The 13,557-nt window shown below is 42.0% G+C and overlaps 1 protein-coding gene across 3 annotated transcripts in view; it reads left to right on the forward strand.

The window, feature by feature from the left end:
• Nucleotides 1-13,557, forward strand: part of ARFGEF1 (ARF guanine nucleotide exchange factor 1) — a 186,475-nt gene that overhangs the window by 117,405 nt on the left and 55,513 nt on the right. For all 3 annotated transcript variants that reach the window (XR_012666954.1, XM_048840867.2, XM_048840868.2), the window contains 8 exons: nucleotides 239-338; nucleotides 472-611; nucleotides 727-835; nucleotides 2,147-2,348; nucleotides 3,585-3,696; nucleotides 4,563-4,768; nucleotides 5,726-5,810; nucleotides 11,762-11,933. Coding sequence is in view for 2 of the 3 variants with exons in the window: in XM_048840867.2 (XP_048696824.1) it covers nucleotides 239-338; nucleotides 472-611; nucleotides 727-835; nucleotides 2,147-2,348; nucleotides 3,585-3,696; nucleotides 4,563-4,768; nucleotides 5,726-5,810; nucleotides 11,762-11,933 (1,126 nt within the window). In the remaining variant the exon portion in view is untranslated. The remainder of the gene's footprint in view (nucleotides 1-238; nucleotides 339-471; nucleotides 612-726; nucleotides 836-2,146; nucleotides 2,349-3,584; nucleotides 3,697-4,562; nucleotides 4,769-5,725; nucleotides 5,811-11,761; nucleotides 11,934-13,557) is intronic.

Genomic DNA, 13,557 nt, shown 5'->3' on the forward strand with positions numbered 1-13,557 from the left:
GTGTAGTGACTTTTTAAGGTCCTACAGACTGTAAAACCTACCCACTAATCATGAGTGAAAACATTTTCCACACCAAAAGTCTGCCTCTTATTATCTATATGCATTCAGTATTGGATGGATCAGAATGTTAGCTTTCATAGTCAAAATGTGTAATTGAAAAAAATATGTTTATAAGAACTACATGTGGTTGAAATTTAAAAATAGATGTTTTTTTTTCTCTTCCTGAAATAATTCCTAGGTTTTCTTCAAAGAAATTTTCCTATATATCTTGGAAACATCTACTAGCTCATTTGATCATAAATGGATGGTTATACAAACACTGACAAGGATATGTGCAGGTACTAACAATCCCTTGGTTCTGATTTTTAATTTTGTGTGCTAGATGAGTTGCAGGTGCAAATATCTTTTAAAATTTGATTTTTTATTCCTATTTCTACCTAAGTTTATCAATATTTCATTTCATTATTACAGATGCCCAGAGTGTAGTGGATATTTATGTAAACTATGACTGTGACTTAAATGCAGCAAACATATTTGAAAGACTGGTTAATGACCTTTCAAAAATTGCTCAAGGAAGGGGTAGCCAAGAACTTGGCATGACTAACGTTCAGGTAGGTATTCTGGCAAGTTTTATTAAGTTCCAAGTTTGTAGGAATGATGCCTATAAAATATTTTAAATCTTTTCATTACACTAAAATGTTCTCCAACTTTTGAAATCTCTTCCAGGAGTTAAGCTTGAGAAAAAAAGGATTGGAATGTTTAGTATCAATCTTGAAGTGCATGGTAGAATGGAGTAAGGATCAATATGTTAATCCCAATTCTCAGACAACCCTTGGTAAGATATTTTGGAATATTTATGCTTTAGCACTTACTGAGTGGAGATGCTCAAGAGCATCACCATAGTTGCTCAAGTAACTAGGTAACCTGATCCATCAGGTTATTTGAATGGTGCTGTTCAGGTGTTTGGCAGTCATACCTAATATTCACAAAAATGCACAAGCTCTTGAGTTTCTAATACAGGCTTTTTGAAAATGTTTCCAGTTACATTTAGCTTAAGTGCTTATACAACACGTCCTACTTAGCCACAATGATCTAATAAGCTTGCAGCACTTAAACACTATTTGTTGTATTAATACAAGAACCTGCACAAACAAGTGAGCAATATGTCCCATTTGCTAAATTCCTTATGGAACTTTCAGTGCAAAAATTTGTTTTAAACCTAGCTGATCTTGAGTTATTTCAATTCCTAGACTACTAAAACATCAGAAGCTACTTAATTCTATTATATTACACACTTCTAATTAGAAAAACAGTTCTGTGTAGCTGTTTTATATAAAACTTACTCTGAGCTGAGACTTTCAATCTCCCCATATTTTTAAATAGTGAATTTCATGTTATTTTGATTAATACTAAATTAGGATAGTGATTGCTTTTTATGTTTTCTAACGTAAAGCCCAGTACTAATTGCCAGAGCCACAGATGATGAAATAATAATAGCCATAAACAATGCTCATTATTTTTATTACTATTTCTTATTTCTATGTGATACATGGGATAACAGAGGCTCTGAGAGGTGAAGGCCAGAATGTTCAAACTGAGTATCTAAAGACTGGCACCCAAAGTGGTCTGATTATCAGAGATGCTGAGCATCCAGGGCTCACACTGAAGTCAGTGGGAATACCAACTCCTTGACACTTCTGAAAACCAGGCAGTCTAAGCACAAAGTTTTGAAAATTTTGTCCAGTGTGGCTTGTTCCAGCCCAAAGAGTGGAATCAAACCTGAAAATCAGAAGGGAAATATTTACGATTAAAGTTCAGGAGTTCTTGCAAAAAGACCATTATCCCACATCCATGTCACTGCTTTTGGCAAGATAACTGACTCAATATTATATTAAGAAACACCACTTCTAATGTAAAACTTGATTTTCAAATACATTTTATACTGTGAGAAAGTCCTTTAATATACCCTAGGCACAGGTTTCTACTAAATAACAGTAAAGGGATAATTGAGGAAACGTATATCCGTAGTAACTTTATAAACCTTAATTTATTTTTCAGATTTTTTCTGAACTGTGATTTTGTCAGTTTTTACAGTGTGTTTAACTTTTGAAAACAAGGCTTGGTTTCCTTTGTTTGCACTTTATAGGGCAAGAAAAACCCACAGAGCAGGAGAGCAATGAAACCAAACACCCAGAGACAATTAACAGATATGGAAGCTTAAATTCCCTGGACTCTACAGCCTCATCAGGAATTGGCAGTTACAGCACACAGATGTCTGGCACTGACAACCCAGAGCAGTTTGAGGTCCTAAAGCAACAGAAGGAAATAATAGAACAAGGAATAGATTTGTAAGTGTACTTTGTCACCCGTGGAATGGTGGATTCTCAGGCTCTCTTGGAACTCTGAGGACTCCTTTCTCCCCCCCCACCCCCATTACTCCTTCCATCATCCAAAAACCTCTGGATGTAGCAGATGTTCCTCTGATGGTAGAGCTCTAGATGCTGCTCCATTTGGAGGCTGCCAACAATGCTCTGTGTGTTAGCCTGTTTCCTCACAGCTAGAGAGGATGAGCATTCTGCCTCTCCCGCAATCCTGGCATAAAAGAAGGGGATCCAGACTTGGATAAAAAAGTATATTACATTCATACAATAAATAGATCAGTCAAAAGAATTGACTTACTTTTCGTAATGCCTTATTTGACAAAAGTCTACATATTAGTTCCTTTAAAGGGAATTCTCTGCATTTTATTTCATAGCCCTGTTCTAATGTGAACTGGAGAATAGTTAAGACATTCACTAGAAATGGTTAGGAATTTTACAGTAGAATGGTTTTCTGATGGAAAAATTATTTTTGGTAAAATTAAAATTTTCCACCGGAAAATATTTCAATTTTCACAAGAAAATTTTTCCAAGTTCTGAGGCTCTACCACCCCATGACAGCCTGCCTGGCAGGTTCTTTGGCCTCCAGGCAACTCAAGGAGCTTCAAGCATTTAGAAAAGATCAAAATGAAGGGTTTTGATCTTTTTAACTAATTTTTGAAATTTCCATTCTGTGGGAAATTTCATCATTTCATTTCAGAATTTTTAAGAAATCCAGCCAGTTCGAATCTCTGGATTTGTGTAGACAATATTGCACCACATTAACATTCCATTGGTTGAAGAGAAGGAAGAATATTTGTATTGCTCAATGAGTTGAGGACTTACATATACTGAGACCATCTTTAGAGGGAGCTGCTCAGTTCAGTTCCGGCAATCATTAGCAAGAGAAAGTGGTTGTGAAAAACCAAAAGGCATCCCATGGGGATTGGTTCAGGGCAGATATTGAATCCTTACTGAAGCCTAACCCCTTCAATCTTTGCAGAAGAGACAAGGGAGTGGCCTGTCCCTGCTTTGTGTACATTTTGGACAATTTAGCAGAGGAAGAAAACTAAAATAACTTTGATTAGCAAATTAAAAAAAAGTATTTTGATGTTACCTTTGATATCAGTAAGTTGACTGTCTTATTTATCTGGGTAAGACTGTGTGTGTGTGAGAGAGAGAGAAATGTTTATTATAATTAATACCATATTGACATTGCTTATGCAGATTTAATAAGAAACCAAAAAGAGGAATACAGTACCTGCAAGAGCAAGGAATGCTTGGCACTACTCCTGAAGATATTGCCCAGTTCTTGCATCAAGAGGAAAGATTAGACTCGGTAAGGAAACTGCTCTGGTAACTTTAGTTTTTTATATTTGTGCTTATGTTGCTACCTGTTTACACCAATTATAAATCTCATAGGGTTAGAATGCTCTAGAGTGTACTGTGCCTATACAAAGGAGTAAGGGGAAGAAGGAATCCTCACTTTATTTTTTGTGGCCTACTGGACCTTGGACCCAGGAATGTAGGGATAAGCGGACATTGCATGCCCACTTACTACACCCTCCCCTAAAGAGACTGGGTGGGAAACAACAGGAAATGGCCAGTGCAGCTGTGACAAGGGCTTTTTTGATAAGCTACTGCTATCTTTTGAATGCATGCATGCAACACATGGAGTGGAGCAAAATGGTGAATGAACAGAATGAAGAGGAGAAAAACTGTAAATAGAAGAGACCACACCAAGAGGGCACTGTTCTGGTGTGTGTGGCTAAAATAAAAATATGCTATTTACAGAGCAGTAGAGAAACATCACAAATATTTTTTAAAGAACTGCTTTTGTTTGCATGTGAACAGAATATTTACTATGCGGGAATGTAGTGTAGTGTGCCACTCTTTCCAGTTCTCATCTGCTGCTAGCCCACCTTTTCCTTCCCTGTCTTCGGAAGCTCTGCAGCATTAAATATGAAGGGCTTTCATTGGATATGATCTAATTAGTATCTGTGCAGATCATTGTGCTGGGCTGACTTAGTCAATCAAGCCAGGAAAAATAGCAGTACTTTAAACATAGATATTACCTGTTAGATGCAAGAAAAGATTCCTAATGCTATAAATAGATTTTATATATGCTGTGGCAGTGTTTGCATACTGTACATAAATGCAGCATGTTGTTTTGGTATTCTACCTTCCTCTTCATTCTTATTTTAGACTCAGGTTGGAGAGTTCCTGGGAGACAATGATAAAATTAACAAAGAAGTCATGTATGCATATGTGGACCAACATGATTTTTCAGGAAAGGATTTTGTATCAGCTCTGCGCCTGTTTTTAGAGGGATTCCGTCTTCCAGGAGAGGCTCAGAAAATCGATCGGCTAATGGAGAAATTTGCTGCTAGATATTTAGAATGCAACCAAGGGTAAGCAGTACTTTCTAAACTGGGAGGAGAGGTAGATACGCTGGAGGGTAGGGATAGGATACAGAGGGACCTAGACAAATTAGAGGATTGGGCTAAAAGAAATCTGATGAGTTTCAACAAGGACAAGTGCAGAGTCCTGCACTTAGGACGGAAGAATCCCATGCACCACTACAGACTAGGGACCGAATGGCTTGGCAGCGGTTCTGCAGAAAAGGATGTAGGGGTTACAGTGGACGAGAAGCTGGATATGAGTCAACAATATGCCCTTGTTGCCAAGAAGGCCAATGGCCTTTTGGGATGTGTAAGTAGGGGCATTGCCAGCAGATCGAGGGACGTGATTGTTCCCCTCTATTCGACACTGGTGAGGCCTCATCTGGAGTACTGTGTCCAGTTTTGGGTCCCACACTACAAGAAGGATGTGGAAAAATTGGAAAGAGTCCAGCAGAGGGCAACAAAAATGATTAGGGGACTGGAACACATGAGTTATGAGGAGAGGCTGAGGGAACTGGGGATGTTTATTCTGTGGAAGAGAAGAATGAGGGGGGATTTGATAGCTGCTTTCAACTACCTGAAAGGGGGTTCCGAAGAGGATGGCTCTAGACTGTTCTCAGTGGTAGCAGATGACAGAACAAGGAGTAATGGTCTCAAGTTGCAGTGGGGGAGATTTAGGTTGGATATTAGGAAAAACTTTTTCACTAGAGGGTGGTGAAGCCCTGGAATGCGTTACCTAGGGAGGTGGTGGAATCTCCTTCCTTAGAAGTTTTTAAGGTCAGGCTTGACAAAGCCCTGGCTGGGATGATTTAATTGGGGATCGGTCCTGCTTTGAGCAGGCGGTTGGACTAGATGACCTCCTGAGGTCCCTTCCAACCCTGATATTCTATGATTCTTATTTTAATGCTTTTGTGAAACTGAGTAATGAGTAAGAATTAGTAATATGTGGCTTCATTGTTTTTTCAGGCAAACCCTTTTTGCTAGTGCAGACACTGCATATGTCTTAGCTTACTCAATTATCATGTTAACGACAGATCTTCATAGCCCACAGGTATGTTGCTATAAAGAACTTTCTCATATGTCAGGTTTCTTGTAAACAACATTTCTTGTACTTTAAATGACTAGGTGCATGTCACAGAATTTCTAACACGAGAATATTCAACTTTTATGGCAATGTATTTATAATATTTTTGTGCTCTACTCTATACTAATGTACTACCTGAAGTCTAACATTAATAAGTCTGCTCCTTCTAAATAGCACACACAATCTTTGTTTCTTTTGCTTCTGAAGTTTTCAGTTCAAGTCAGTTAGGCTATTTTTGCAGTGAGAGGTCACTTTCTTCACTTTAATTGAATTGAGTTATATCCACTGTTTTTTTTATTATTATACTACTGTCCTTAGTGACTGGTTTTACAATCAAAAGCAGAATTTTTGCAGATACTAACTACTCTTTTATCATAAATCTGCCCTGGTTCCATCCAGTTTGAAAACTGAAAGAGATTCGTGTAGCTTCACCATTTGGAAAAATTATGCTTAAAGACCCCAGTCAGTGCAGCTCCTTTATAAATGCAGTACTCACCACATTTGAAATTATTAGAGTATTTGGTACCACCTCTGATTTAACTTTGAAAAAATAATAAACTCTTAGATTAGATAGTTTAGCCTGTGTGCCAAAATAGTTGTGTTTTTATGCTTATTGACTAATTTGGATCTTGGCTTACTCCCTAGCGTATGTTCATCAGTATCATGTAATGCCACCATTTCATATAACTGAGAGGAGAGTCTTGTCTATGCTGGGGAAATGTTTAAAAAAAAAAGTCTTTTGGTTCAGCTGAAATAATGTTTAGCCCCTGTTGGAGTCATAGTGTAGACTCCTGCTGCAGGACCCATTTGACCATGTTTTCAGTTATGCTTGCTTTAAGCATGCTTGCTAAATTGGTGGTAAAACAGGTCCAGCTGTGGGAGTCTTAGCTGCTGTAGGGCTCCTACTGGTGGTAACACTGGTTCATCTGAACTGGTGGGATTCTTCTGTAAATTTTCTCTAGTTTCAACACATGCTGTATATCTAAGAGATGACTAAGAATAGAATGGTTACCACCGGGATGTTTCAGAATAAAACAGGATTATGGTACATTAACAGAGCATGAATAGGGAATAGTCTGCACTTGCCTGTGTATCAGTTTCGAGAATTGCTTTTTTGAGAGGACAAACTTTTTTTCAATTCACCAACAAATGGGAAAAGTTATCAGTTTGTTGGAAAAATGGATAGATTTCATTAGAGTTCATGAATCCTAGCATGATTTGTATGAACTTTAGGCCAGATTCTTAAACAGATTTAGGCTTTGCTCAGCTGAGCGAAGCAATGGCTAGCCCGAGGGCAACCCACTATGTGATGGAATTTTCAGCTTTGAGTTAGGTGACTCCACGTTGAATAGGTTCCCTATAAAGTCCAGCCTCACTTCAGTCCCTGGAAAAATCATGGAGCAGGTCCTCAAAGAATCAATCCTGAAGCACTTGCATGAGAGGAAAGTGATCAGGAACAGCCAGCATGGATTCACCAAGGGAAGGTCATGTCTGACTAATCTAATCGCCTTCTATGATGAGATTACTGGTTCTGTGGATGAAGGGAAAGCAGTGGATGTATTGTTTCTTGACTTTAGCAAAGCTTTTGACACGGTCTCCCACAGTATTCTTGTCAGCAAGTTAAGGAAGTATGGGCTGGATGAATGCACTACAAGGTGGGTAGAAAGCTGGCTAGATTGTCGGGCTCAACGGGTAGTTATCAATGGCTCCATGTCTAGTTGGCAGCCGGTATCAAGTGGAGTGCCCCAAGGGTCGGTCCTGGGGCCGGTTTTGTTCAATATCTTCATAAATGATCTGGAGGATGGTGTGGATTGCACTCTCAGCAAATTTGCGGATGATACTAAACTGGGAGATTTCAGAGGAACAGCCGTGTTAGTCTGTATTCGCAAAAAGAAAAGGAGTACTTGTGGCACCTTAGAGACTAACCAATTTATTTGAGCATGAGCTCATGCTCAAATAAATTGGTTAGTCTCTAAGGTGCCACAAGTACTCCTTTTCTTTAAACTGGGAGAAGTGGTAGATACGCTGGAGGGGAGGGATAGGATACAGAAGGACCTAGACAAATTGGAGGATTGGGCCAAAAGAAATCTGATGAGGTTCAATAAGGATAAGTGCAGGGTCCTGCACTTAGGACGGAAGAACCCAATGCACAGCTACAGACTAGGGACCGAATGGCTAGGCAGCAGTTCTGCGGAAAAGGACCTAGGGGTGACAGTGGACGAGAAGCTGGATATGAGTCAACAGTGTGCCCTTGTTGCCAAGAAGGCCAATGGCATTTTGGGATGTATAAGTAGGGGCATAGCGAGCAGATCGAGGGTCGTGATCCTTCCCCTCTATTCGACATTAGTGAGGCCTCATCTGGAGTACTGTGTCCAGTTTTGGGCCCCACACTTCAAGAAGGATGTGGATAAATTGGAGAGAGTCCAGCGAAGGGCAACAAAAATGATTAGGGGTCTGGAACACATGAGTTATGAGGAGAGGCTGAGGTAGCTGGGATTGTTTAGCCTGCAGAAGAGAAGAATGAGGGGGGATTTGATAGCTGCTTTCAACTACCTGAAAGGGGGTTCCAAAGAGGATGGCTCTAGACTGTTCTCAATGGTAGCAGATGACAGAACGAGGAGTAATGGTCTCAAGCTGCAGTGGGGGAGGTTTAGATTGGATATTAGGAAAAACTTTTTCACTAAGAGGGTGGTGAAACACTGGAATGCGTTACCTAGGGAGGTGGTAGAATCTCCTTCCTTAGAGGTTTTTAAGGTCAGGCTTGACAAAGCCCTGGCTGGGATGATTTAACTGGGAATTGGTCCTGCTTCGAGCAGGGGGTTGGACTAGATGACCTTCTGGGGTCCCTTCCAACCCTTATATTCTATGATTCTATGAAAGTGCCTGGGGATAGTTAAGTGCTTAAGAAAGGGATTTTCATAAGACAGCCAGCTGTGTGGGGAGCTGCCTAAGCTATCCAGGAATGAAATGCAGGGACAGGGGTGGGGAAAAGAAAGGGTCCTAAGGTGCCTAAAGCAGTGGTTTTCAGCCTGTGGCCCGCAGACTCTTGGGATCTGCAGACTGTCTAAAATTTCCAAAGGGGTCCGCACCTCCATTTGTAATTTTTTAGGAGTCTGACAATGTAAAAAGCTACTGGCCTAAAGGATATATCTATCTATACTGCAGTTAGACCCCTGCAGCTGACCCGGGCCAGCTGACTTGGGCTGTGGGACTGTTTAACTGCAGTGTACACATTTGGGCTAAGGCTAGAGCCTGGGCTCTAAGACCCTACAAGGTGGGAGGGTCCCAGAGCCCGAGCTCCACCTTGAGTCCATCATCTACACTTCAGTTAAACAGCCCCTAAGCCTGAGACCTGCGAGTCAGGCTCAGCTGTATGTTTTTAATTACAGTGTAGACATACCCTCATTGGCTAACCTGCTGTACCTGCCTGATGGCCCAGAGATAAGCACCTCCCTCTGCTTGGCATCCACCAGTGGTGAACCCTCTTCTGGAATTAGGCACTGTGACAAAGTTCCTCCTCTTCTACCTTGGTGGGTCCTGTGCTTTTTGGCATATTTGCTCACTTCAGAGGTTCACGGCAGCCCTCAGTTTGGCCACTTCTGCTAGAGGCTCAAACCTGCCATACACTCAGCTAACCTCATCACTGGCCAGCCTGGGGGAAATGGAGAACAATCTCCACAGTCTCTGTTGTCCCACGTAGTGGGTCGGGGACAGGCCAGATCCCTTTCCAAATTAGACCTTCCCTTCTGGTGTTGGTCACAGACCAGGTCAACTCCTGTGCCCAATCAGGAGTTGTGGGGGATGCAGGACCCACCCTCTACACCGGGTTCCAGCCCAGGGCTCTATGGATAGCAGTTGTCTACGTCTCCTGTAACAGCTCTCTGACAGCTACGACTCCCTGGGCTACTTCCCCATGGCCTCACCCCAGGATCTTCCTCCTGAACCCTGATCACGCTTGTACTCCTCAGTCCTCCAGCAGCACACCGTCATGCCCCCCACTAACTGCTGGGAGGTCCTTTTTAAACCAGGTGTCCTGATCAGTCTGCCAGCCATAATTGGCTCCAGGTGTCTTAATTAGCTTGCCTGTCTTAATTGGTTCTAGCAGGTTCCTGATTGCTCTAGGGCAGCCCCTGCTCTGGTCTCTCAAGGAACAGAAAACTATTCATCCAGTGGCCAGTCTATTTGCCTTCTACCAGACTCCTGTACCCTACTGGTCTGGGTCTGTCACAGCACCTATTGCAAGTCAGCTGCTTAGGTAGTCCACCAGCAGCTGAAAGTCTCTCTCTCTCTGTCCTGCTTATGCTCATCCTATGTTTTCCTGTCTTTTGTGGATGTGCTGTGTATCCTCTGCCTGCCGGTAGCCTGCATCTAGCTCTCTTGCTGTGGGGTCTGACAGGTATCAGGTCTTAGACATGCTCAATATACGCCTACCGTATCAGGCCTAGAGTGACCATAGTTCCCTATGCTGAATATGGGACACCTGGTAAAATTACTCGTATTCAAGCGAGTTCAATGGCAGTCAGAACTGTGTAGTACCAGTGTTCAAATTAACATCAAATTGTGAGCCACGGTTAAAAAGAAGTACTGCATAGCTGGATTCTTCTTATTTTTTATTTATCTTCTTATCTTTAATGTGTTACGGCTCACATGGGGAGAGGTGACACACACACCCGTGGCTGGGCCTCCAGGACAGACTTGCCTCTCCTGTACCTGATGCCGTGCCTTCCTGAGCCAACACGCTGGGGAGCATGCAGGGTCGCATGTCCCCCCCTCCCCAGATTTCTGCCAGACGTCACACCAGAATGTGGTCAGCAGCAGCAGCGTTTCAACACTGTGCCGGAGGGAAGGGACCAGACGGGAGATGCTTCCAGCCACAGAGCAGGAGGGGCAGGGGGGAGGGATGACCTGGCCAGTGTCTTTGCAGAGCTTATCTTTTCTGCACCCCCCCCACTCCCCTGTGACTGGAAGCAGCTTGTCCCTTCCTGCCCGCACCGTGTTGAAAGGCAGCTAACACCTCCAGGCTGGCCACCGACATAACCCTGACCAATCCAACTAGGGACTGGTTCTCCGCACAGTACTGGGAGTGGGACACACCCTGCCGGGGAGGATATGGAGGAGCAGTAGGGCTGAGGTTTGTGAAGGGGCAAAGCAGGGAGAGGACAGTGAGAGGGGGGAGCACATAGAGGGGCTGATGGGTGGGCAGCAGAGGAGACATGTAACTGGCTGCCACCTAGCGCCTGCCTGCACTCACCAGCCACCGCAGTGCACAGCCAGTGCTGGCCAGAAACGGGACAGGGGGCAGGGCCCTGCTGGCCGAGAGCCAGCACACAGGGAGGGGAGTGGCCGGCCCTGCCACCAGCCTTGCACACCAACCCCCATCGTTGGTCTCTGGACCCCCCACTCACCACTAGTGGGCAAGTGGCTAGCAGTCGGGGATTGGGCCAGCAGCAGGACTCACGAGTGCTGATGGGGAGGAGAGACAGAAAACACAGTACAATTTGCCCGTTTTTAAAAAAAAAAGCTGGACGCTTGCAGAAGAGCTTAAATATGGGACTGTCCCTTTAAAAACGAGACATCTGGTCACCCTAATCAGGCCCATTGGCAAGATAAGCATTCCCCTGCCTAGTTTAAAAATTCTGTTTTGGCGCTTCCAAGGCTTCGGTTTGAACTAACTGTCCTAGCACCTCGTTACCCCCTGTGGGGTGGCAGCAGCACTTAGACCATTTTGAAAATGCTGACTGGCGGAAACTTAGCCATTTTGGGGGATTAGGTAACACCTGAGATGTGGCTTTGAAAATGTCAATGGTGATTATCTGGTGGGCTTAGGCACCTATCTGCCTGTTTAGGTGCCTAAATCATTTAAAAATCTTCCCCTTTGCCTCTGTCATTCATACTATTTGCTTCTTTTTGGTTTCCAGGTAAAGAACAAAATGACCAAGGAGCAGTATATTAAGATGAACAGAGGTATCAATGACAGTAAGGATCTTCCTGAGGAGTATCTGTCAGCTATCTATAACGAAATAGCAGGGAAGAAGATATCTATGAAGGAAACAAAAGAACTAGTAATACCCACAAAATCCAGTAAACAAAGTAAGTACCAGCAGTGTGTCAGTCGTCACAGAATAAATGTTGGCTCTTTTATTTCATAATGTGGTCTCCTGGTGTTAGGAATGTGGTGTACTAAACTAACAACCTCTTGTTTGTTGTTGCTATGAATAGTTATTTGTTTAGCACTAGTAGTAATCTCAGTGCCATGCTATATACGCCTGAAGAACATACATATTAAGAGAAACATGCAGGAAAGGATGCACTACGAAATCTGAAATGGGGTTAAATTTGCTTTCGCTTTCTCTCTCTCTCTCTTTTTTTTTTTTCTTCTTTCCTATCTTCTAAAAAGTGAACCTATGAGAATTAATTTTACAGGTTCTTACATATAGTACTAAATCATTCTTTCTGTAAACTTAGTATTTAAGAACTCTGGGCCCCAAAATTCCTACCCTCTTTAAATTTAATCTTTTTCTCACTTTCTTACTCTCTGCCCAAACCCATCAATTCCTTTCTTGTTGTCGAGACAACGTGTGTGAGGTAATATCTTTTATTGGACCAATTTCTGTTGGTGAGGGAGACGAGCTTTAGAGCTACACAGAGCTCTTCTTCAGGTCGTCATCTTTTTGGCTTCAGTTATGTCATCTTCTGCAGTAATTGAGTGACTATATTTATTACCTTCTGTCAGTCCCTTTAATTTTGAAAGTCTGTTGTGCTCCCTTGAAGTCTTATCTGTTAAATTAAACTGGGTTTATTCTGACTTTATCTTGCCTCAGAATTGATATTATTTAGTCCAGGTGTCATCTTTGTACCTCTACACAGCACTTTCTTGGCAGCATAGTTTTTGCTGTTGTACAGTGATGAATACTGTATACAATATTCCACATGAGACCTTTATAATAAAGTAACAGTATCACTGTTTGTTTTGTATCCTGTCCATCACCTATAGCAATATCTTGTTTTAATGCAGTAATGGGGTTTTCCCCACAATAATGCCTCAAAATCTTGTTTTCATTATGGTTTATGATTGCTCGTTTAGCACACGTTCCCTAGATTGGTTCCTTCCTTAAATAATGTTAAAAAGCATTTAACTGTTGTTTGTTTTCTGGACCGTCATTTTAATGATCCAAATGTTCTTAAATCTGATGGTTCCTCATTGTGTGTGCATTCAGTTTTCATATTTTCTGCAAATGTGAAGATCCTGTTTTTATAAAGTTATCCAAATTTTTTCTGTATATGGTTTAATGAATGGTTCCAAAACTAGCCCCCCAGAACACTCTGCTCATAACTCCTTTCCAACGTCACAAGTCTCCATCTGTAGCTACCTCTTTTTCTCCCTGCTCTTCAGCTTGTTTCTGTCCAGCAGCTTATTTTACCTTTTTATAAAGCCATTAAACTCTGATGAATTAAATGTTCCCTGAAAATGTAAGTGTTTATTTCTTTTTATTGTACTCTTTCTGGGTTGTCCCTCACTTTGAGATAGAGGCTTCAATACCAGCATGAAAAGGTGTTAAGGTACTTCGCCAAATACGTTTGAGAAAGGGAAAAATATTTATTTTTCCACACTTAACCCTTCCCCATTGTGGTGGTAGTTTCATATAAAATCTCTGTCCACTTTGTGAAATTAATCCAACCCATGTACCTTGCTTGGTATTTCTTCTTAAAATAG

Source organism: Caretta caretta, chromosome 2 (genome assembly GCF_965140235.1).
Source record: "Caretta caretta isolate rCarCar2 chromosome 2, rCarCar1.hap1, whole genome shotgun sequence".
Classification (NCBI taxonomy): Eukaryota; Metazoa; Chordata; order Testudines; family Cheloniidae; genus Caretta; species Caretta caretta.